General features: G+C 39.5%; 1 protein-coding gene across 2 annotated transcripts in view; it reads left to right on the top strand.

The window, feature by feature from the left end:
* Window positions 1-667: 667 nt before the first annotated feature.
* The window catches only part of MAK (male germ cell associated kinase), a 43,805-nt gene continuing 18,296 nt past the window's right edge, over window positions 668-26,176 (top strand). For both annotated transcript variants that reach the window (XM_079932894.1, XM_079932893.1), the window contains exons 1-8: window positions 668-1,754; window positions 7,352-7,406; window positions 8,420-8,541; window positions 10,733-10,812; window positions 13,414-13,546; window positions 18,175-18,346; window positions 19,339-19,506; window positions 23,157-23,468. In XM_079932894.1, coding sequence (XP_079789020.1) covers window positions 1,654-1,754; window positions 7,352-7,406; window positions 8,420-8,541; window positions 10,733-10,812; window positions 13,414-13,546; window positions 18,175-18,346; window positions 19,339-19,506; window positions 23,157-23,468 — 1,143 coding nt within the window. In that variant the 5' untranslated portion in view covers window positions 668-1,653. The remainder of the gene's footprint in view (window positions 1,755-7,351; window positions 7,407-8,419; window positions 8,542-10,732; window positions 10,813-13,413; window positions 13,547-18,174; window positions 18,347-19,338; window positions 19,507-23,156; window positions 23,469-26,176) is intronic.

The raw sequence follows: 26,176 nt of genomic DNA, 5'->3' as shown, positions 1-26,176 counted from the left end.
GCTTAGTTGCTCCACAGCATGTGGGATCTTCCTGGACCAGGGCTCAAACCTGTGTCCCCTGCATTGGCAGGCGGATTCTTAACCACTGAGCCACCAGGTAAGTCCCTGTAAAAGGCATTTTAAAACAAACTATTTGATAGTGCCAAACATGTTGTTGCACTTTGTAACTAAGCATACAGCCTTGTAACAGAATGATAGAGATTTTTTAAAGCAACGTAAGAATGATAAACAGGTATGAAATGCGAAATTGTTCCTTGAATGCAGAACTAAGACAGAACAATGGGAGGAAGTTACTGAACGCTGTTTTAATGAGGTAGACACTAAGGCTTTATGTGCTTTGTGTGTTTTCTTTAATAATAGTTACAAAATCAGAACCTAGAGAAACTTGTACCCTTCAAATATATACAGATCCACAATCCCTTTTCTGTAGTTTTGAAACCCTCAAAGCTCTGAAAGATGAATTTTTAAAAATTAATCTGGGGCTTCCCTGGTGGCACGGTGGTTAAGAATCCGCCTGCCAATGCAGGGGACATGGATTCACTCCCTGGCCCGGGAAGATCCCACATGCCGCGCAACTAAGCCTGTGCGCCACAACTACTGATCCTGCGCTCTAGAGCCTGCAAGCCACAACTACTGAGCCCACGTGCCACAACTACTGAAGCCCGCGCACCTAGAGCCCATGCTCCGCAACAAGAGAAGCCACGACAATGAGAAGCCTCCGCACCGCAACGAAGAGTAGCCCCCACTCACCACAACCAGAGGAAGCCCAGCACGGCAACGAAGACCCAATGCAGCCAAAAATAAAAACAAACAAACAAAAAAATAAATTTATAAAAAATAAAAAGTTAATCTGTGCAAATTCATCTGCAACAAAACATGACCCGAATGACGCGAGGTCATTTATGGTCTTCATTTATTTTACTTAGTGTACTCTTCAAACATTTTTCTACGGGCACATTAAGATGCGGCTTGGGAGGTGTTACGTACCATATTACTTTTCTAAAATATGCAAATTCCTGGATTCCAAACACGTCTGGCCCAGGAGTTTCAAATAAGGGATTATGGTCCAAATTAAATATGATGCAAACATTGATTCAAGGAATGGACATAGTAGAGCGTCTGACTTCCCAAAATCTGATTTGGACTAATATAGATTACATTATATAGTCAGTAAAAAAGCAATCATGCAAATCATTAAGCCAGTATTTATTGAACGTTCATGCGATAAGTAACATGGCACCGTGTAAATGAAGCATTCACCAGTGAGTACCGTCAGTCTTTTATAGGTGAACATCGTTCGCATCGCACAATTGATTTAATGACACATGCTTAACACGTTGGTATTTATAATTTTCCTAGGTTACCAGTAAATTTTTGGAAGAGGTTCTTTAATGAAAATCCCTTTTATTCTTGTTTTGCTTTTTTTACAGGGTGTTCATAAGAATGGAAGCACTGTTTCCTTGCCAGATTCCTTATTGCTATATCTTATGAACCTACATAATCTTGGGGAAGAGCCTGTGCTTAATGATGACAAGCCTGTCACCAGTGTAGCAACAACAGTCTAAGGGCAAAAACGAACAAAAATAAAGAAGCATTTATATTCAACAAGGAAGTCATTTCAGTCAACAACTTGTGCTGCATTATTTTTCCAAGATGAACCGATACACAACCATGAGACAGCTGGGGGACGGCACTTATGGGAGTGTGCTGATGGGCAAGAGTATCGAATCAGGGGAGCTGGTGGCCATCAAAAGGTACCATGGGCAACACTGCCAAGTTTGCCGATCTTTCTTTTCCTTTGCTTGCTTGAGACTGTATACAAGTACAGAGAGAAGTCTGGTTTAGACCCCACGCTCGTTAGGCTAATATCGAATGCCATTCTGGAGAAAACACTGCCAAAAAGGAGTTCAGCTGATCCCCACATATGTTAATTTTCTGATTTGTCCAGCTACATGGACAAATCAAAAAATATAAGGCCTCTGCTTTTCATGCATGATACATTTGAACTGTAACTGAAGGTAATTTTGGAACTTAAAGCTGAGTACAGAGTAGAGCTTATTGTTTCTTTGAAACAATAGGTCTCAAAATCAGATGGTATTCATAGTATCAAACTGAGTTCTGAGTGGCATATGGAATTTTCCAGACCTTACCAATTAAATAGAGTTAATTATCTTATTTCTTTAATCCACTGTATCTGTTATCTATCATATGTAAAAAAAAATTACCCCAAAGCTTAATGATTTAAGACAAGAACAAACATTGATTAATTCAAAGTTTCTGTGAGTCAGGAATTTAGGAGTAGCTCAGCTGTGGTTCGGGCTACAGGTCTCTCGTGAGGTGGCAGTAAGAGGTGGGCCAAGGTCACAGTCATCTTCAGGCTGAACCAGGGCTGGAGCACCCATGCCCAAGGTGGTTCACTGTATCAGTCTGCTGGGGGTGCTACAAGGAAGTACCACAGACTGGGTGATTTAAACAATGTATTTATTTCCTCACAGTTCTGGAGGCTAGAAGTCAGAGATCAAGGTGTCAGCTAACACGGTTGGTTCATGTAAGACCTCTCTCCCTGGCTTGTAGATGGCTCTCTTCTCCTCATGTCTTCACATGATCGTCTCTCTGTGCATGTCGTGTCCTCATCTCTTCTTATAAGGACATCAGTCATATCGGATTAGGACCTACCCTAAAGACCTCACTACCTGAATCACCTCTTTAAGGTCTACCTCCAAATACACTCTGAGGTACTGGGAGGTCAGGACTTCAACACAGGAACTTAGAGCAACATTTGGCTCATACTTGGCTTCTGTAGCAAAGTTTAAGCCACAGACTGGGTGGCTTAAACAGCAGAGATTTATTGAGACAGTTTTGGAGGCTAGAAGTCTAAAATCAAGGTGTCAGCAGCATTGGTTTCTGCTGGGGGCCGGGAGGACAGGATCTATTGTATGCCTTTCTCCTCGGCTTATTCATGGTGTTTTCTCTCCGTATCCCTCCCACATCAGCTTCCCTCGATGCCTATCTCTGTGTCCAAATTTCCTTTTTTTATAAGGACAAAAAGAGGCCTCAATTTCTCTCTATATGGGGCTCTACAGACAGTCACTTGAGTGTCCTCATGACATGGCAATTGGCTTCCCCAGAACGAGTCTTGGAAACTGATTACAACATCAACTAAATGATGATGATCTAAAATTTAAATGCTTTAACAAATGTTTATCAAATGTTAAAAACTTTACACTATCATGATCTAAAACTTTACATATATAAGAAAATACTTTTATAAAATATTGTTAAATAGCCATTATTATCAAATAAGTAAATGTACAATATACAATAACTGAAATGAAAAATAGGAATAAGAAGAAACTTCCCTGACTTGAAAGGTGAAATATTACAGGTACCTCTTGTAAAGTTGGTTTTAAGACCAGAGTGCCTGCTATATCCCCTACTGATCAAGATTGAACTGGAGACCCTAAGGCAACAAGAGAAAAAAATAATAAATGAGGTGTAAGTATCAGACAAAATGAGATGAAATCATCCTTATTTGTGGGTTAAGCAATTATGTAAATTCACACAAATACTTCATTTCACATAAATAAAGTTATACGTAAAAATATCTTTAAAAGGACTGTAAAGATTTACATAAACTTCGTGAAAGCTGTGGCTTCCGAGGAGAGGGGGTAAGAAAATGAGAATGAGGGCTGGGTCTCGTGGTATCATTTAAGGTTATTACCGTTGGTTCGTTTTCTATAACAAAATGTTCATTATTGCTTCTGTGTGGCAAGATCATGTGTTTGTTTCAGTCTTCAGTATCATAAAATGGGGAATTGGGCCTTACTTGCATAGAGCTGGGTAAGACCTTGAGAGAAGTGAGAGGTCAAATCCTTTAAGAAGTCAAATAGATTGAATGCTGAGAAGAAGTCATACGTGTATAATTTAGGAATGCTTTTGGTGTATGAAATTAAAAAAACGAACCAAAAGTAAATTAAATAGGGATTTATTTGTTTCACATTGTAAAATGTTTTGAGGTAGACAGCCCAGGGCTCATACCTTGTCTCAATGCTGTTATCACAGACCTAGGTTCTTTTGTCTTCAAAAAATAGCTGCAGTAGGAGAGGGTGTGGAGAACAGGGAACCCGCCTACATTGTTGGTGGGAATGTAAATTGGTGCAGCCACTATGGAGAACAGTATGGAGGTTCCTCAAAAAACTAAAAATAGAGTTACCATATGATCCAGCAATCCCACTCCTGGGCATATACCCAGAAAAACCTATAATTCAAAAAGATACATGCACTCCTGCATTCATAGCAGCACTATTTACATTAGCCAAGACATGGAAGCAACCTAAGTGTCCATTGACAGATGAACAGATAAAGAAGATGTGGTATATATATACAATGGAATACTACTCAGCCATAAAAAGGAATGAAATAATGCCATTTGCAGCAACATGGATGGACCTAGAGATTATCATACTAAGTGAAATGAGTCAGAAAGAGAAAGACAAATATCGTATGATATCGCTTATATGTGGAACCTAAAATATGACACCAATGAACTTATCTGTGAAACAGAAACAGACTCACAGACATAGAGAACAGACTTGTGGTTGTCAAGGGGGAGGAGGTCGGGAGAGGGATGAACTTGGAGTTTGAGATTAGCAGATAGATGAAAACTCATATATAGAATGGATAAACAAGGTCCTACTATACAGCATAAGGAACTATATTCAATATCCTGTAATAAACCATAATGGAAAAGAATATGGAAAAGAATATATATAGACATATAGCTGAGTCACTTGGCTGTGCAGCAGAAATTAACACAACATTGTAAATCAACCATACTTGAATAAAAAAATTTAAAAACATAGCTGTAGCAGTCTAGGCCTTGAGTGTGAGTTCCGAGCAAGAAGAAATAAGGAAGAGCTGAAACAGTTACTGTTACTGTCAGTCAGTTGCTGTACTTTCTTCTCATTAGGAAAGCGAAAGCTTTCCCCCACCCCTCTCCAGAAGACTTCTGGTTTCTCCTCAGTGGCCAGGAGTGTGTCACGTGGCACACGTAGCAATAAGAGAAGCTGGGAAACTGAGTACTTCGGTGGCCATTTTGTACCCCTGGGTTAAAGCTGATCTATGTTAATAAAGAAGAGAAGAAAAGTGGCTCTTGGATAGACAAGTCATAGTGTCTGCCACATTCAGTATCTACTATGTGCCAGACAGTGTTCCTACCCTAATTAAAGACGAGTAAAAATGAATGAGAAGAGGATGAGTCATTTGGAAGGCTTGCAAAAAGTTTAAAAATTCATTCAACACGTAATCGTTAAGCTACGATTACACTTGGTGCTCGGGACAAATGGGGATGGGATAGATGAGTTATAAATAGACCAACAAATTAGAAAAGTGACAACACAAAATATGATAAGTCCTATGATGGGGGGATACCGGGGCCTATGGGAGCACAGAGGAGCAGTGCTGCAGAGGTATCTTGGAAGGCTTCCCCCATAAAATGAGATCTCCAGAATGACAAAAATTCTCAAGAGGAGGGGAAGAATATTCCAAGCTGTAAGAATAATATGTATGAAGGCCTAGAAGCAAGAGAGTTTTTCCCTTGGGGAATTTAATTTAGGTCACTGGTAAGAAACCTTGTGGTATCTGTTGCCATCTCCAAAAAAAATCTGTAACAGGATTCATTCCAGGGGGTGTCGGTAAGGTCCCCGCACCTCATTAAATTAACAAATATTCCTAAGCTCTCTGCCCTTTAAGGACCTGAGAGGCTATTCCATTCCTGAGGCTCTCCTGTTTGTGGGACAGCTCCTCAGGACCCCAGCTGTGGGTCTCGAAATCCATCCATCCATTTAGTAAACACTGATTGAGCACTTACTATGTGCCAGAAACTGAGCAGAAATGTGGAGGTGTCCTCAAGGAGCTTGCGTGTGAGGAGAGGGGAGAAGGACTGAACATAAAAGTAAACTATATGGTATGCAAGAAGGTGGGTAGAGTGCTACGGGAGAAAAAGCAGAGCAGGAACGGTGACCTCACAGCCATGAAAATCAGCTCCGGGCATTAAAGGAACAAGGATTGACGTGAGGTGGTCTCTCATTTCCGCTAACCAGCCCAGCTCTTTCTAGCTGTTTCTGTCTGGCTGAATCTTTTCTTCAGCCTTCACATGCTGGCACCTTCTGTCTTTCAGGTCTCATCTGAAATACTGCCTCATCAAAAAGGCCTGGGGCCTGGCCAATTCATCTCATGATCCTGAAAGCTCATTTGTATGTCTGTTTTGTGTTAACTAAAGTCTATTTCCTGTGAGATGGGAAGCATCAGGGTAACCATCTCTGATTTCATCACCCTGGCATGTCGGTGTTGGATGAATCAATAAATGAAAGAGAAGATGGCAGGGAATCTAAAAGGAATTCTAACAAATTGGTTTAATTTTTTATAATTAATTCCTTTAGAAAGCGGGATAATTGTTTTGCAAGGAAACTTCTGTATTTGCTGCATATAGATACGTGCGTTACATTAGGGTAGTATTGATAACTAGTAACTGCTGAAAAGAAAGTAGCATATTAGTATATGTGGATGCAGCTAGTACAGATTTTTAAGAAGAATAAAAGTTTCAATTTGTACTAAATTTTGAAAAGGAACTTGGATATATTAACTAGCCTCTAAAACACTGGATTAAAAATTCTATAATTACTTTTTAAGAATCAGAGATTATATGTATAGTTTTGCATGGATTTGATCAATTTACTAAAATACTTTTATACTACATTTGAATTGATTTCTATTTTATTTCAAATTAAGCACTGTGCTAGGTTTACTTTGATCATTTTAGCAAGACATTTATAAGTCTATAGTACTGAAACGTTATCTTTTGGTAAGTTGGTAAGCCCTCAATTTCTTCAAGCTCCTTCATAAATTTCTAGCGCCTGAATGAGTATAACTGAAATTCTGATTCACTAAGGATATTTTAGAGATAATAGTAGTGATGCCCTTCATACCTTATTGTAGCTGACCACAGATACCAGTAAAAATAAGGACATCTACAATAGCATTTACCGAGTGCTGAACTAAGCAGTTTACAATAGGATTTTCTTATGCAGTAGTTCCTACTTTATAGCTAAGCAGTTTGCAGCACAGAGAAGTCATTAGGCAATTTGCCCAAGAAGTGACACAGTCGTGAACCTGCACCAAATGGCCTTGAGATACACAGAAGGGAGATGATCTCCTTTTAAGGAGGAAGGAAAAGAGATATCACAGCTTTTTGCCCAAAGTGAACTAATTATAGAGTAAGAAAGCCACTGGTGTAAACTGTGTCTTCAAATCCCTGGTCCCCACACACTAAACTTTTCTTTTTTTATTGCAGAATGAAGAGAAAGTTCTATTCTTGGGATGAATGTATGAACTTGAGAGAAGTTAAGGTAAAATCCCAGAGATGAAAAGAACCGCAGAAGGCCTTAGCTCTACCTCACATGTGTCTCATTTCTGAGGATGGTAGCTAAGAAGATGGTTCTGTTCTCTGAGGGAAGCAGACCAAAGAAAATTATATTTCTTATGTTTTTCTTTATGTTCCTAATTTCTCATTTCTCATCAGAATGTCAGTGGAGAACAGAAAGTAACTACCCTCATATTTAAAAGTATACTCTCACTTTTAAAAGAGCATTTTAATCCATTTATCAAAGGAAAGATAATTTTTTTAATTACCACATACCATTTCTTTATATTTTATGTTGTATAACTTGGATAAATTTTTGGAGACTTTTGCATGGCTTTCCACATAGTTAGGTCAGAAAAAGTTAAACCTATTTAATGACCAAGAAAAAAAAACGTGACAAATGTTTTGTAGCTATTGTTGACCTGGTTTATTTTTGCACTTATATTCATTACTTAGACAATTACTGATTACTTTATATTTTTTTAATTTTTTTAAAAAATTAGTTATTTATTTTTGGCTGTATTGGGTCTTCGTTGCTGCGGGCGGGCTTTCCCTAGTTGCGGTGAGTGGGGGCTACGTTTCGTTGAGGTGCGAGGGCTTCTCTCATTGCGGTGGCTTCTCTTGTTGCAGAGCACAGGCTCTAGGCACGTGGGCTTCAGTAGTTGTGGCTCACGGGCTTAGCTGCTCTGCAGCCTATGGGATCTTCCCGGACCAGGGCTTGAACCCATGTCCCCTGCATTGGCAGGTAGGTTCTTAACCACTGCGCCACCAGGGAAGCCCACTGCTTACTTAAATAGATGTTCTAGATGTTTTTAGACATGGAAATTTTTATAGATATTAAAAATTCATTAATGAATTTAGAAGAAATGGAAAACTACTTAAGGTACTTATCATCCTAGCATTGATGAGATTGTGCCAACTTCTATAACTTTGCTTTAAGAATTTTTATTTTTTTATTTTTTGCTTTTAGAATTTTAATGCTCATTTGCTCTATTGCAGTCTCTGAAGAAACTTAATCATGCCAATGTGATTAAACTGAAAGAAGTTATCAGAGAAAATGACCATCTTTATTTTATATTTGAATATATGAAAGAAAACCTCTATCAATTAATGAAAGACAGGTATGTCTTTATGAAAACTTTTTCCTTATTGTCTCCTCCATGAGTCCCTTGGACCCCTTCATTATGTCACACTTGGCAATGTACAGATCTATCAGTCCATGAGGTAGCTTTAAATTAGTTATCTTTATCAAAGGATAATATCTAACGTTGAAGAACCATCATTTTTCCATGGTAATAACTTAAAAGTCAAGGTAAATATTTCATATAAACACACTATCTATCTATACTTTTTGAAACAAAAATCTATCTATAGTTTAATACTCAATAATAAAGCTGGCCTTGGGCAAAAACGAGAAAATTTTCTTTCTTACTCTCCAAGCATCTTGCAAAAGGTTAATGAAGGAATGGAGGAAAGAATGAAGTTGCTTTTAAGAAAGGATCTAATACACTTGTTTATTAGAATGCTTAAGTGAACCATAAAAATGTGTTACCAGTCCCAAGGAAATTCTCATTTTAATTTTTAAACAAACAAACAGAATCTCTAAAGAAGGAGAGTTTCAGTCACCTGCCATGAGCTTGGAGAGGATAACATTTTGGTGGTAGCTGCTGGTCACATCTGGGAGTTTAATGTCCATTTTGTCTGTTTTTAAAGCCAGAGTTGTTCAGCAAAAGAGCCTAAAATATGAAATGAATTTCCCAGTAGAATGATGTTGATTTCTCTCTATATATTTCTTACACACACACACACTCTCTCTCTCTCTCTCAAGGTCTAAGGATGGTCAGTGAATTTTTCTTTAATCATATCATTCCTTCTTTCAAAAAATACTGTATTGAATGCCTGTTATGTTTCAGGCTGATATCATTATGACATTAATAGCAGTTAAAATAAAAGTAAAGGATATTCTACCTCTCAAATCAGTGTTTATTTTTCTAGAGTTCTTTCTAGCTCCTGTATACAGACATGCATATTTTCTATGTAGTTGTAATTTTAGTGGTGATACATTTTTCTGTTTGATTTATTCACTTATAGGCACTTTTTAAAATTAATTAATGTATTTATTTATTTTTTTGGCTGTGTTGGGTCTTCGTTTCTGTGCCAGGGCTTTCTCTAGCTGTGGCAAGTGGGGGCCACTCTTCATTGCGATGCGTGGGCCTCTCACTATCGCGGCCTCTCCCGTTGCGGAGCACAGGCTCCAGACGCGCAGGCTCAGTAGCTGTGGCTCACGGGCCTAGTTGCTCCATGGCATGTGGGATCTTCCCAGACCAGGGCTCGAACCCGCGTCCCCTGCATTAGCAGGCAGATTCTCAACCACTGTGCCACCAGGGAAGCCCTATATGCATTTTTTAATGCTGACACATAATCTTCATAGTTACCATAGCTAGTGTGTTCTGTTAAATGACTATACCAAGCTTCACTTACCTCTTTGAACTATTTAAAATAAGTAACTATCAATGGGAGAATAGGTTGGTAATTACAGTGTATAATACTGATGTCATTATTTTGTAGCCATTAAAAGTGATAATTATGAAGATTATAAGAGTGCTTATAAGTGAATAAAAAACAGAAACCAAAGTTGTATTTATGTAACATTGACACCTAATATAAAAGTTATACACACAGATGGATTAGGGCTGGATTAGAATGCTGAAAAATCAAAATAGTTTCCTTATCAGGTGGTGGGATTACGGGTAATCTTCTGGGCTTCTAATAATAATTTATGCTCTTCAAAATACATGAAATGATAAACATATCCATGGTATACTGAGATATAATTTTGAAGAAAAAATTAAGTACATGTAAATACATGAAATATTATACTTTCATATGATTTTAAATATATATATAAGTGGAAGTGGTGAATGCAATTGCAAATGAACATTAAAAAGACTCAACTTTGGAATTTCATGATTCAATTCTGGATTTCTAAATTAAAAGGAAATTAAAGTGATATTGTTTAGAATACTATTCAATGTCAAAAGTATAAATTAAACCATTAACAACTGTACATGGTAAAGGGCTATTTGAGGTTAGTGGTATTTTTACACTTTGTTTTTGGTAGCTTAACTTCCTGAAATATTGTTTTTGGGGATTAATTTACAAGCCTTTTTTATTCAAGTAAACTTCTTTTCCATGTCAGCTGAAGACCAATATACAAAACCTCTGCTCTGATACTGTAACTGAACCTTTAGTGTACAGCATTCTTTTTACAAATTGAATTACATCACTGTTTATTTGTTCATTTCTTCACAGAAACAAGTTGTTCCCTGAGTCGGTCATCAGAAATATTATGTATCAAATATTGCAAGGGCTGGCATTTATCCACAAACACGGTAGGTTTCACTGCCCTGCCCCTTTAGATTACTGTCACAGTCATGCATAGGAATTGTATATAAACTGTTAAATAATATTATATTGGATAACTACAAGTTTGGAGTATGTGCCTACTAACTGACAGTTTTATTTTAAAAATTTAGAATTTCTATAATTCTATAGAAAATAGAATTTCTATAATCTGTAACTATCTTCCTCTACAGCAGAATTTTTTTACAGTTTGATCATCAGCCTTTAGTCTCAGTTAACCCCATCCTGCTACCTCATTCCACCTAATTTTACCATGGAAATGAAAAAAAAAAAAACAGGTCCCTCTTTTGGAAAAGATTGGGATGCTTTGATCTATCATGATCAATTATTAACACTTAAATAGTTTAAAGCACCTGTGCTATGGTATTTTCTAGTCTTCCTTAGTATTTACATTTAGTTGTTTCTATATTTGGAGAAATTATTTTTATGCATTTCTTATTTATGTAATCTTAATTTATAGTTTTTTGCGTATCTATCAAACCGAAATAAAGTTAATATTATTACGAAAAATTTTAGTGATTTAATGATCATTAATTTTTAATGATTCTAGTTTAGCATCACTAGATGTTTAGATATTAAATTAGGCTAGTTTATATCATACCATTGCTGCACTGTGAGCACAGGCATTCAGAAATCACCATTATTAGCCTCCTTTCATGTCTCATCCTATATTTTATATTTTCTTTTCTCCTTTCTCTTTTAACTGCTACAGGAAATAATTTATTTTCTAGAAATGCTATGCAGAATTCCATATACACATTGTAAGAACATTCCTGAATCCCCAGGGGTTTTTTGTCTTATGTAAACTATTAAGGTCTTTAAAAGCCTAAAACCCATGAAAATATATTACAATCCATTGATAAAAGTCAGTCATTTATTAATTACATGGAATGTAAAGGATATATGCTATTTTAATTGTTCATATTGGATTCCTGGTCTTCAACTCATTTTTAAACTCTGGTCAGCATGGTTAACTCTCGATATTTGCCTGCGTTAATTTATGCTAATGGAAGCAAGTGTGATGTGGAAAACCAAAAGCCTCAGGAATTCTCTGATTTTTGGAAAGAGTTTTGTGTTTTGCTGATATTTTTTAGGCTAGTAATAAAATTGGCTTAGATTCCTTGGATATTTATCAACTATCAGCAACTTCAGAGCATAAGGGATTGAAGGAGGAAACCAGCTTGGAATTTAAAAATTGTTGATGAAAGTAAATAACATATGAGTAATCTAGAGTTGGCTTTATAGGTGCCTACATAGTGATCTGGGAAACCAGACTCCAAGAACAATAGACATTTTTACAAAAGCTAAATTATTCTTGCCATAGTTCGTAAACATCTCAGATGTAATCCTTTGAGAAAATAGATATTTTAAAAACAGTAGCTGTCAAAAGAAATGGACTCATATTTTAGTTAAAGTTAGGACCAAGTTACCAATATATTTATATTAGTGAGGATGGGGAAAACCTCAACTGTGGTTTAATTAAGATTTTATGGATTAATGTCCCTTCACCATCACACGTGCTCCCATTCCTGTCTTCATATTATGAAATTACGATGTGTTTCTCTTGGAAGTTAGCGAAATGGATGGATCTCAGTAGCTATTTTGAGTAAGGAGTACCAGGTAAGCAGAGTACAGAACTGTTGTAGATGTCACGGAGAGCCCATGCTGGCTTTGAAGGGGTTAAAAAAGTTTAGGTTTAGAAAAGTCTTTCTAGCTCCAATCTGCATGAAAACCCTCTGGTGATGATGATGGTCACCTACAATTGATGACCAGGCCCTTTCTTAATTCTCCACCCTGCAAAGTCATTAGGATACAAGTCATCTGTGTACAACCAGTGTGCTTTACCTACTCCTTAGACATTTGCAAGGAGGGCTTTCTGCCCTCATTTTCATTGGGCTGCCATGCAGCTTTGGTAACTAACCATTTATTTTATACATTAAGTTGGTAAATAAGCATTATAATTATTGGGGTTGTTTCAACAAGGCAGCTACCAGGGGAGAACTGAGCTGTTAAATAATTTTAAAGGAAGGAGTTGATTCAAATGTGTGGCGTTCCATTTGTGTTTAATGGACTTCTCAAAGTGATTATACTCAAGGAATCGCAGGTTAAACTACAACGTGGTAGAGCAGTGATAAGACCAGCTTCACTGACTGAAGCCTGACATGCAGCGCTCCTTCAGCTTTCACTAGACTGCTTCTCTCCAAGCTTCAACCTCCTCATCTGCTACCCACTGGTGATCATAATACCTCCTTAAGGGTGTTGTTCAAATTAGCGGAGATAATCATAATGTGGCAGTTTCTAACCCAGTGCCTGAACTCACCGGATCCACAAACAGAAATACATGTGGATATTTATTTTTAATGGCCACATATACTGTATGAACTTCCTCGCCAAATTATTTTGAAAGCAGGGTCCCCACCTCCCATCACTGTGTAGACAATAAATATGGTTTATTTTTTTCCTAAGCTCACCTTCCTAATTAGAACAGAGAGGCTCAGCTCCCTTGTTAGTAAATCAAATATGTCTAGATACGATGATTTATTATTGTTTTTCCTCTCTGTATTACCAAGGCTTTTTTCATAGGGATATGAAACCAGAAAACTTGCTTTGTATGGGCCCAGAACTTGTGAAAATTGCCGACTTTGGACTGGCAAGAGAATTAAGGTCACAGCCACCGTATACTGATTATGTATCCACCAGATGGTGAGTAGTTTTTAGCAACGGTCCAGAGGCATATGTCTCTGTTGACGCTTTCCTACAGTAAGTAGATCGTTACACATCTTTCTGGAGGTTCCATATCAAGTATTTAAAGCAAAATGTAGAACTGAATTTTTTTTGTATTCTTTGGAGAGAGAGAAGGATTGCCTCATGACTCTTGTGATAAATGAAAAGGGAAGGAAAAAGGATTTCACGCATCCATTCATTCATTCAACAAACATTTATTGAACCCGTTATGTGCTGGATACTATTTTAGGCGCTGGGAACACAGACGTGAACGAAACAGAAAAGAATCTCTGCCTCATGCTGCTTACATGACAGCCAATACATAAACAAACAAAGAATGTCCTGAGTTACCAACAGAGAGACATACACACGTTCATCACAAGCACGTAACAGTCCCATCTTGCACACCACCCAACTGTCCATCACCAAAGGCATATATATTCACCCAGTGGACTACTTCACAGCAAAGAGAATGAAAGGCCTACAACTACGTAAACAATATGATGAATCTCACAGACACAATGTTGTGAGCAAGAGGCCAAACAGAAAAAGAGCACACATTATGTGCTTCCATTTATATAAAGTACAAAAATAGAACGAACCTGTTAAAAGTCAGGATGGCGGTTACGTGGTCGGGGTAGGGGCAGTAGTGACTGGAAGAGCGCAGAGGAGGGGCCCTCTGCGGAGCTGGTAACACGCAGTTCCTTGGTCTGGGTGCTGGGCCCATGGGTATGTTCTAACTGTGAAAATTCAGCAAGCTGTACTCTTAGGACATGTGCCTTTTTCTGTACGTATATTGTATTCCAGTAAAAACAATTAAGAATATTTGAGTATCAGATAGTGATACATGTACATCTCTACATATTATTATACAGAAAAATAAAGTCTGGAAAGGGACAGGGGATTGGAAGAGACAGGGGAGGGAAGGGGTATGTTGCTGTTTTCAACAGGCGGTCTCACTGATGCCGGGCTGGGGAGATGCTGGGAGGCAAGAGGCTTTCAGGCAGAGAAAATGCTGAGCGTAAAAGCCTACGGACAGGAGTGCCACCGTGGACTCTGCAAAGAGCAGAGTGAATAAGGAGGGTGGGAGCGGGAAATGAGGTCAGAGCGTTTGTGGGGAGGCCGGATGTAAGGAGTGGGGTGTCATGCTCATCGGAGAGAACCAGGGGGCCCCTGGAGGGCTCTGAGCTGCCGTCCTGAAAAGGGTCTAGAGGAGCAGAGGCAGAAGCAGGGAGACCAAGGAGGAGGCTGTTACACTATCTTGGGCAGAAAATGACAGTGACTTGGATCTGGTGGCCATGGAGGTGGTGACAGGTGTAAGATGCTGGGTGTGTTTTAAAACAGAGCAGATGTGATTTCCTGGTGAAGCAGATGTGGGGAATAAGATGAAGGAGTCAGAGACTTCAGGGTCTTTTCCATGAGCAGCCAGAGGGCTGGAGTCGGCCCTGATAGAGACGGGGCTGCTGTGGAGCTCGTGGGGGGAGGCGCAGTTGTGTTTCGGGTTGAGGGGTGCCTCTGAGACAACCACGGGGAGATGTCATGTTAGGCGGTGGGACCTATAATCTGGGGTTCAGGGAGCAGGGCTGGGCTGGAGACGTAAACTTGGGACACCTCAGTGTTAAAAATTACAGGGTTGGGTGAGGTCACTAAGGGACTGAGTGTGGTTAGAGAAGAAAAGAAGTCTGAGGACAGAGCCTGGAAAGAGTGACAATATGTCCCGGTTTGCTGCGGACAGTCTCGGTTATCAACAGTTTCGTTAAAACAAGCTGGCACGTCTGATCGACCTCCGCTGTATGCTTCCCGATTCCTCCCTGGTCCGATCTGGTGACACGAGAGACCCAGAAGCCAAGTTCACACTTCAACACATGGCTAATTAACAATGTCAGTTTTAAATGAGTGCCTTCCAACTGGCTTCGAAGAGAAAAATCAGTTACCTGATTTCTAATAATCATTTGATTTTTTTCATCACAATTCGGAGAATCAAAGTGAAGCTTTTGGAAGGTCATTCCTTGAAAAGTGAAATGTCTGACGTTGCTATGAATGCTATTTAACTTCAGTTAAAACCTTTGAAAATAAACTTATTTTTGCCGTGGTAATACAAGTTCTAGTGAAGCCTAGCATCACAAAAACAGTATTCTTACTAAATTAAGAAACCCAGAAAGCAGACATTTATTTGGATTGGTTAAGATGCATATCTATTTTGTAACTGCATCCAAATAAGCTGCTAAATTTGCATTCTACCGATCAAAATAAGCTGCAGTTGTCAGAATTTACACGTTACACGTACACGCAGAGGGTAGCTGCACCGCAGGATTTCTGTGACGCTCCTGATGCCGACTACAGAAACGGCGGCAGCACGGCTGCGTGTGCGTTCTCTCTCTGCCGTCTGTCATTCGAAGTTTAGAATTGTTTGAGCCTTTGAAAAACTACTTTGTAAGTCAATTTAAATGATTTACAGTGGTATCTAGCTTTTCTTGTAAATAATCCCTTCATATTTTGGCTGCATTTTGTTTCAAATCACTTGGAAATCTTCATTCAGAATTTTTGATAAATGGATGCCAAAACCCCAAAGCTTTTGAAGTTTATGGGAAACTGCAATTATTGAAAATGAAGTTTGCAAACAGGAAGATAATGATATTTATCCCTACAAAAGCAAAGGAGGAACTGAACAGATTAAATAAGAGCTCAAAGTGTACTAGTTTTATCTTTTTTGTTTGTTTTTTGGTTTTTTTTTTTTGCGGTACGCGGGCCTCTCACTGTTGTGGCCTCTCCTGCTGCGGAGCACAGGCTCCGGACACGCAGGCTCAGCGGCCATGGCCCACGGGCCCAGCCGCTCCGCGGCATGTGGGATCCTCCCGGACCGGGGCACGAACCCGTGTCCGCTGCATCGGCAGGCGGACTCTCAACCACTGCGCCACCAGGGAAGCCCTAGTTTTATCTTTTTTAAATGTATAATTAGAATTGGAAAATCTCCTCTTGCAGGGAAGAATCTTTTTAAGGAGCTTCTATTTTCAACTGGGTAAATTTAGATTCTATACTGAAATGGAATGAAATTGAGAATACTTGTTTTCAGTATCTAAATTTGGCAAAACCTTCAAAACAATTTTGTCTCCTAAAAATATCAAAACATAATAAAAAGTGTTGGCAAGGATGTGGAGGAACTAGAACCCTCCTTTGCTGGTGGGAGTGGAAAATGGTACAAAACAGCCTGGCAGCTCCTCAGTGGTTAAACATATAGTTACCATGTGATCCAGCAAAATCCCACACCTAGGTATATACCCAAGAGAAATGAAAACGTATGTCCACACAAAAACCTGTATACGAATGTTCACAGCAACATTACTCATAATAACCAAAAAGTGGGAAAACCCCAAATGTCCATCAACTGATGAATGGATAAACAAAATGTGGTCTAGCCATACCGTGGAATATTATTCAGCAATAAACAGAAAGAAGTACTGATATATGCTACAACACGGATAAACCTTGGAAACATGTTCAGTGAAAGAAGCCAGTCACAAAGGACCAGACAGTGTATGGTTCCATTGATGTGAAGTGACAGAACCGGTAAATCCACAGATAGACAGTAGATGACAGAAATGGGAGCGCAGGGCTATTGGAGAGGTGTGGGGGTTCTTTTGGGGGTGATGAAAATGTTCTGAAGTTGATTGTGATGACGGATGCACAACTCTTGTGAATATACTTAAAGCCACTGAACTGTATGCTTTTAAATGGATGTACTGTATGTTACGTGAATTATATCTCAAAGCTGTCAAAGAAAGCTACCCTGAGTGGAAGCCAAAGGACAACACTGCAAAGCATTTAGGCTGAAACGTTTATGCATTTCAACATGGGAAAAAAATTGAGAATATCCTCCATCAGCTACCTTTGCCTTATAAATAGAGTATTTTTCTAATTAGAAATATCATCAATTAAGGAAATTGAGTCAACTGAGGAATCAGCACTTTCAAACAGATAAGCCAAAAGAAGGATGGATAAACAAGCACAGGGAACTATATGCAATAGCCTGTGATAAACCATAACGGAAAAGTCTACAAAAAAGAATGTACATATATGCATAACTGAATCGCTTTGCTGTACGGCAGAAATTAACACAACATTGGAAATCAACTATACTTCAATAAAATAATTTTTTTAAAAAAAGATGGGAGAAAGCCCACTACTCAGGGATAATCTTTGTTAATCTTTTGTTTTCGATCCTTCATGTGAATATATCAGGATTTAATGCGTTGTAAAATTATACGACTGCTCCCATTCAGAACATATCTGCTTCCATTCAGAGCTTCTCCGCCTTTTCTTAACGTATTATATAGCATTTCCACAGTTATTTGTTGGAGTCCCTGTCTTAGGCCACTTGGACATTTCGTTTATAGTTGTCTTGAGCTCCACTACTTGCTTGTGGTCAGGAAAAATGTGTGCTAGTCAATATAAACCCAACACATTGTGCAGAGAGATGCCTGATACAGAGAAGGCAGTTAATACCTGGTTCTCGACTGAAATGCCTGACCAAACAACATCCTACTGCCATTCCACCTCTGAAACTACAAGCACAATGGGCTGTTTTGTTTTGTTTTCCATTTTCATAGGTACCGTGCTCCTGAAGTTTTATTAAGATCTTCAGTTTATAGCTCTCCCATTGACATGTGGGCTGTCGGGAGTATAATGGCTGAACTATACACGCTAAGACCACTTTTCCCAGGGACAAGTGAGGTCGATGAAATCTTTAAGATTTGCCAAGTTTTAGGGACTCCCAAAAAAGTAAGTACTTTTGTCCGTAAGTTGTTGTAACTTTTGATTATTTGTAACTTTGGGGCAGCTAGCTGATATTTTCATTTTCAAAAAGGCTGACGCTTTAAGGGTTAATTTTCTTATCATCAGTCTTTTTTTGTATTGGGATGGGATGAGGGCTGCAAGAAGCCAGAATCCCACCAGACTGTAGAAAAAAGGGGCTTACCTTTCTGTAAGAACTTAAGGGAAATTTCTCTATATTTAGAATTCTATGTATTTAACTTTGGTCTGATGACCAGCCGATGACTACATGCTTAGCCTCTTTCCTACTTGTTCTGTGAATGTCCATTGGGATCAACGCATTAATGCCAGGTGTCCTGGACTTTATTTTCTCTTAACCTTTTCTTGTTTACATTTATATACCTCTGCCATGGATATTTAATTTCTTGAACTGAGTACTTTTCAATTAACTATTGCACTCAGCTAGACTTCTCTTTCTGAGATGTACTTATTTAATAAGTTTAAGTTTGTATAATTACACCTGCATTAAATGAGCGTGTGCCTCGTAGTTAACATTAGTCAAGTTAACGCAGCTATTAAAGCTTCAACGTAACTCATTTCCCAGCTATGTGCAGTTTTTGACATTGGATGCAATGTATAACATAAAATGAGGATCTTTGTAATAATCAGTGTCTTTGTACATCGCTTGTCCTTACTCGTTCAGAGCCACCTGGGTACCATCATCACCATCAAGATCCAAAAGACCAGAGTTTAACATTTTGAAATTTATGAAAGTGCTTTCTCATTTTTTCCCTAATTCTCAACTCACTGTTCCTTCTATACTGTTTATAGCACTGAATTGTGTATGTGGTCTGGTATTTCATTTTCACATTTATTTATATGAGTCAACATTAAAATTTTCATACACAAGTGATTTTTATATTATTACTCTGTTTTAAATTGATCATTAAAAACAAATTACTTATTGCCTCCCCTCCCCCACTTATATATTCCTTAAACAGAGTGACTGGCCGGAAGGGTACCAGCTTGCATCCTCTATGAATTTCCGCTTTCCCCAGTGTGTTCCTATAAACTTAAAAACTCTTATTCCCAATGCCAGTAGCGAAGCTATTCAGCTTATGACTGAAATGTTGAGTTGGAATCCAAAGAGACGACCAACAGCAAGCCAGGTAAGACAGATCTCCCTGGTATAGTTGTGTGGGGGGGGTTGTTTGTTTTTTTAATTTGAGGTTTTACAATATCGGGGATATTTTTCTTTACAAAGACAAGTCTATTTTCAACCAGAGTTTTACCAAGAGAATTAAGCCCTAAAGCTTAAGGCATCCAGTGTATGTTATGATTTAACTTCTAGGCATGTAAGATTCTTGGGAGAATTGCAAAAATAGCCACTCCAATGATTTTCTGTTTTGTGGTTCAAGTGAGGAACCCTGTGGAGGTTGAGGTTGAAAGGAATTAATCTCTAATGGTAAAAATTCAGGCATGTCGACACTTTGATCTCCAACTTCTAGCCTCCAGGATGGTGACAAAATACATTTCTGTTGTTTAAGCCACAAGAGCCTTAGAAAACTAAACGGTGAGGATAACTGTCTGGGGAAAAAAGCTGTATTTCTCTGGCTTTTGAGGTGGGGGTAGAGGCATTTGGATTTACTGTTGCACTTAGATGACGTACACTAGGAGAAAAACGATCCCTCCACCACCACCACCAAACGAAATAAGTGGTTGGCTATGAAGGCACAATGGATTCTGGACAGAGAATGAATGTCCACTTCAATAACCTTTCAAGGAAGTTTTGAAATCACTATTCTTTCAATATTTATTGAGCACAAACTAAGAAACTAAGTGCCTGGTAGTATGTGAGGTGGTTGGAATTTCAGATATGAATATACGACCCCTTTCCTGGCCTGGTGGAACATCCTGCAAGTACTCAATTTTCTACCACACTTTTTTGGGGGACAGAGGGCTTTGATAATTTAGAGACAGTTAACAGAGAGATGTATAGGGATGATCCTTCCACCCAGAGGAAGGATGGTGGTAAAATTTAAGGAAGAATTTGCAAGGAAATGACATTTACACTAGGCATTAAAAACGTTGGAATTTGCTCACACTTTTTTTCCATCTAGCATCTTCCTTTCCCTTCTTTCTCTGGCAAAGTGATAGAGCTCTAAACGTTGAGGCAGTGGCAGAACTGGAGGATGAATGGGAATGGGGCAATGGTGGGAAATGGGCTAGAAAGACAACTACGAAATAACAAAAAATCAGATTTAGAATTAGAAAAATGTTGACCTGATTTGCACAGGGTAGTTTGTATTCTGTGTATGACTCCAAATGTTTATGATGCGCTTGTGTTCATTTCATAGTTTAAAAGAATAAAGAAGAAAGTAAAAGTCAAAAAAAAATTCAGGCACGTGACAAGCTAATTAGGAAGAAACTTGTCACACGTAATAAAAGAGCATCTCTTCAGTTAGACAACCTAGTAGACTTTCCGACGCTCTCCTACCGTGTAGAGGACTCAGGTTCCCTCGACACGGCAGCATGATCCGTCCACAGGACTGGAGTAATGCTCCGTCTCCGGCTCCCACAAGAGGGCAGCGTGTGATACCCATGCTTGGCTCCTTTGTGACTATACCCTCAACACCTACAGATGAATCCTGTCTCATGGTCTTAAAAACGCCACGGTTTTATCTGCAAAGGGCTTAACTTAAAAAGTCGTAACAGGCTTTATGGTATTCTTATTGTTATTTAAATATAAATTGAGATTGAAATAAACCAAATAATTATTTGGCTTTTAAAAAATTTAACTTGAGACGATATTTTCTAAAGGTCAACTGGAAGAACAAATAGGAAAGAATAGCCAAGACAGGTTTGAACAGTAATAAGTAATCAGAGCACAGTGGTAGGGTTAGACAGCTTGCCCTATCAAACGTTAAAATAATCTGTAAAGTGATAGTAATTACAACAGTGGGGTACTGGCATGAGGTACTTACAGTTGCAGAAGCTGCAAGTCTGTGGAAGGTAAAATCTATATATATATATGTGTGTATGTATCTGAAAGACTAGAAAGAAGTTCTGAAAAGAGAAACATCAAAATGTGAGCGGTAGTTTTCTCCTGGTGTTGGCTTTCGAGATGATTTTAATTTCTTCTCGAGAACTTTCTATACATTCCTTATTCTATTCAATCAATATTCCCTTAACAAACAGGAAAAAAGAAGTTATTATTTTTTAAAGATCCTCTGTTTCTTTAAGGATGGTAGCTGGTATCTTAAAGAGGAGAAGTTACAGATGAAGCCCTGGAATTACAAAACATTCATAAAGCTTCCAACTCCAAAATGTACATTATTGACTTAGGAACAGTGACATACTAATTAATGGGGCTACTTAATCCAGAACCTGAGTGCCTTCTATGTGTCAGGTACTGATGGATTTAAATCGTCTACAGTTGTTGAGTTCCACTTAGCAATGTCCATGTAGTTAACACACACATCAGGTGTGGTAGGGGACACACGAAGTTTCTAAGGGGAAACTTAGAAGAAACACTTTTTCTACCTCTGCCAAAATATACACCTCCCTGCCCTTCACCTCTTCCTTGTTTACTATTTCATTGCCCTGCTTTTTAGTGGAAGCAGGGAGACAGGGAGAGGTTGAGTTACAGGAGTTGCCTCTGTCCATCTAAAATCTGCCCCTGCACGCCTGAGAAGTTAACTGTGGGTCAGGGCTACGCCTCCACGTGGGCGGGTACTGGCTTAGGGGAACAGGGCTTCATTATCTTAAGGGGCAGCCCCTTCCCCGATACACACACACACAAAACAGCAGAACTGGGAACTTCCCTCCCCACGCAGACATGCAGTACTGATAAGGGGACCTGTATCCACAGCTGAGCTGCACAGAGAGCTTCAGACACTCTCCAGACCAGTTTTCACCAACCTCGGTACTTCTGACATTTTTGACGCGCTCATTCTTTGCTGTGGGGAGGCTGTTCCTGTTCGTTGTAGGATGTTAAGCAGCATCTCTGACAGCGTGCCTAGATGCCCGGAGCGCCTCCCAGCCCCCGAGTGGTGACAGTAAGAAAAACGTCTCCGAAGGGGCAAAATACCCCCAGTTGAGAACCACTGCTCTAGCCTGTGTCACCCAGATGGTCACCAGCTCTGTCCCCTACCCCCCCACTTCCATGCAGTAACAGTGATTTGATGACTGATCTAGTGAAAACTCAGTGACCATTTTTACTAGTACTTGTATAGTTTATTCCCATAAGTACTTTCTCTTTGCTGTTATAGTGTTAAAGCTTATTTCAATTGCTTAGAATTTTTTTTATTGCTAGTAGACACGTACTTACAGTTAGGCTAAAAATAACCCTGAATTTTATATGATGTTAGAGTTAATCATTTAAAATAAACTACATAGAAGGCTTTCTTAACTCATTTCTTAATGCCTTTATGGAGTCTAAAACATTATCAGTATCTAGTGTTTTAGTTTGGGTTAATCCCTCAAATTCAGCCACTGCTTATAAGCTAGACTTTGTGTTCTATACGGAGTCTTTACAAGAACAGTTACCTTGACTGGATGTTAAAATTACAAGTGAGTTACACATTCTTTCTACTAATATGTACTTTTTCATTTTTTTTAATGAAACTTTCTTCTCAAATCATTTTTTTTTCTGGGTATCTTTTTAAAGTCATCACATAAGGGGAAAACTGGATGCTTTCTAAATCTCTGAAACTTACCTAGACTAGTGATATATGCCTAGCCCAGCGCTGGACAAGAGTTTATATGCAATAAATTTAGGTGAAACCTTTTTCCATTTGTTATTTCCATGCTTCTTTAGGCATTGAAACACCCATATTTTCAAGTCGGTCAAGTATTAGGCCCTTCCTCACATCACCTGGAACCGAAACAGACTTTAAATAAGCATGTGCAACCACTAGAGTCAAAGCCACCTGTAGTTGATCTAGAACCTAAGCCTCTGCCAGACATAAGCGACCAGACTGCCGGACAGCCCCAGCCGAAAAACAGCCACCAGCCACTGCAGTCCATCCAGCCGCCACAGAACACGGGTGTCCAGCAACCGCCCAAGCAGCAGAATCAACAGAAACAGCCGCCAACGCTATTTCCAAGTATCGTCAAAAACATGCCAACCGTAAGTAGCCCATAATGACACTTTAGACGCGATGGTTTGGTTCCATTAGGATTTTGTCTCTAGACATTCTAAACACGTTGGGGAAGATATAAAAGATGTCCGTCTGTTTTCGTTTCTCAATACAGACCCAGAACCCAAAACAGTGTCTGGCACATGGTAAATTCTCAACAAATATCTGTTGAATGAATAATTGTCCACACTGTTTTTGAACCGCCTCCAGGGTCTTGAGGAGTCCACATTATCTTTGGGGCAATTCTGACTACTAGAAAGTTCTTCCTCATACTGAGCTCAAATCTGGTTTCTGTAGCTTTTAATAAAAGTTAATCACTCTTCCAGAAAGGCAGCCTTTCAGATATTTGAAAATCGCCCTTACATTATCTGCCCCTTTCTCTAAGAGAAACACCCTCAGTTCCTTCACGTACTCCACAGGGATGTCATTCACCGATGACTGAGTGACCCTCGGTTCCTGTGTCTGAAGGAGCCTTTGAGTCCCCTCACCCTCCTGCTTCCCCTACCAGAACCAGAGGCAGACAGTAGGTAGGAAACATGAAACAGGGTGAACCACCGCCAACATTCCAGAACCTGTGTTCACTCATGCCATCAACTACTTTTTTTTTTTTTCTTGGAAGGCCCATAAAATGCTGACTCACACTGGGAGGGAAGGAAAGGAAGTTAACATTACTAAATAGCTACTAAGTGCCATGCACTATGCAACACCCTCCCGCCGTCTCGTATGCATTCACCAAGTTAAAGTACCCAATAAACTAGCCCGCAATTTTGAGATGGCTAATGAGCTGCGGAGTTGGGATTGAGCATTCTGTTAACGAAAATTCCCAAGTCTGTTTTGTACAAGTGCTTCTGTTCAATCACATATTCTATACCTCTCATTGTGTATTTGATCTCTAGGACTCAAAAATTGGAAGACCTTATTTTTACCTCTCACATTTCTAATAAGTATTTTTGAACCCTTATTTTGTCTTCTCAGTTTAACCATTCTGCCCAGCTTGTCACCAGCTATGGAATGGTTGTTCATTTTTTTCCTCCTGTACCTTCACGATGAACAGGATAGCAATGTGCCCTTGGGATAGCAAGCCACTAGAACCTTCTTCTAGACGGATACTGATCCATTAATCAGTACTCTTGGTCAGATTATTGAACTATGTACTTGTCTCAGTCTGTTCAGGCTGCCATAAGAAAATACCACAGACTGGGTGGCTTAAATAACAAAAATTTACTTTCTCACACTTCTGGAGGTTGGGAAATCCAAGATCAAGGTGCCAGCCAACTTGATTCCTGGTGGGGCCCTCCTCCTGATTTGCAGACAGCACCTTTTCTTGCTTTGTCCACATGGCAGAGAGAGAAAGCAGCTCCCTGGATTCTCTTCGTCTGAGGGCACTAATCCCACCATGAGGGTCCCACCCTCATGACCTCATCTCATCCCCAGTTACCTCCCAAAGCCCCATCTCCAAATACCAACCCATTGGAGTTGGGGTATAAATTTTGGTGGGACATAAACATTCAGCCCATGACAGTACTGATGCTCCTCTGTTGTCCTTTCATTACTTCATTTCTTTGATAGCATGAAAGAAGAGCCTGTCACCTCCTTTGCTGAAGGCCATATAGAGTACATGCATTCGCTGTCTGCTTTTTATGAAAAATGGTGGCCTGTGTGATCTACCACCTTTTTTCATTAGTGCTCAAAAGCTTTCTCTTCAATAACTGATGTTAGAATCTTTGCCCTCATCTGGTACCAAACTTATTAATGTGGAGTTTGCAAAAATCCACCTTCTACTTTATAAAAATTATTAATATTTATCCCTTTCCAATCTTCTTAGACATGAGACGACTTGATGTTACTGGCATTGTTCAGCAGGACCCTAACATACAGTTCAAATGAAATAATAAGAGTCTCGGACCCAGCCAAGTATGACTTTTCATTAACTCTCCTCACCTGGGGCTTTAGACCTTCTTATTCTCCTTAGTCTGGAGCTCATTCTCTCTGACCAAGAAACAAGAGTATAAGAGAAGTTGGCAAATACCACTTTTTGTTCATCATCCATCACTGCGGCACCATCAGCTTCAAGCAATGGCATATCCATTCTTTAAGCATCTTCTTACTTCAAACACAGCTGTATTTGATGACCTTGCTTCCAAATTCCCCAATTTCCCATTGCCTTTTGGATTTTTCAGTTTATATGCCCCCAAACCACCCCACGGTCTGCCCCAGACCAGGTCTTCTTCCTCATTCCTTATTTTTGTTAACAGAGCTACCATTCTGAGACAGTCAGGCTCACATTTTTAAAGCCATCCCTGCCTTTCCTTCTCTGTGTCCAACAGGATTACATTCAGGGACTTACGACAGAACCTGACCACTGTGGCTTAAACCACGAGGGGCTGTTTTCCTCTCATAGCGAGAAGGTGGGTGGTGGGTAAGCCAGGGCTGGTGCAGCTCATAAAAGGAACCAGACTGCTCTGTCTTCCTGCTCTACCACCCTCCTCAGCAGGTGGCTCTCGGTCCTGTGGCCACAGCTGGCTGCTGCTCCTTTGGGGTTGCATCTGCCTTCCAGAAGGGGGAAGAGCGGAAGACACTGGCACAGGCCGGCAGAGCCTGAACTGTTTCTCGTGGAAGCCCCTCCCAACAGACTTGCACTTACAACTCACCGGCTAGGTCGTGTCCCATGGCTACACAGAGCTGCAAGGGAGGCTGG

Source organism: Stenella coeruleoalba, assembly GCF_951394435.1.
Source record: "Stenella coeruleoalba genome assembly, chromosome: 10".
NCBI classification, from domain to species: Eukaryota; Metazoa; Chordata; class Mammalia; order Artiodactyla; family Delphinidae; genus Stenella; species Stenella coeruleoalba.
This window is presented reverse-complemented; position numbering and strand designations above follow the sequence as displayed.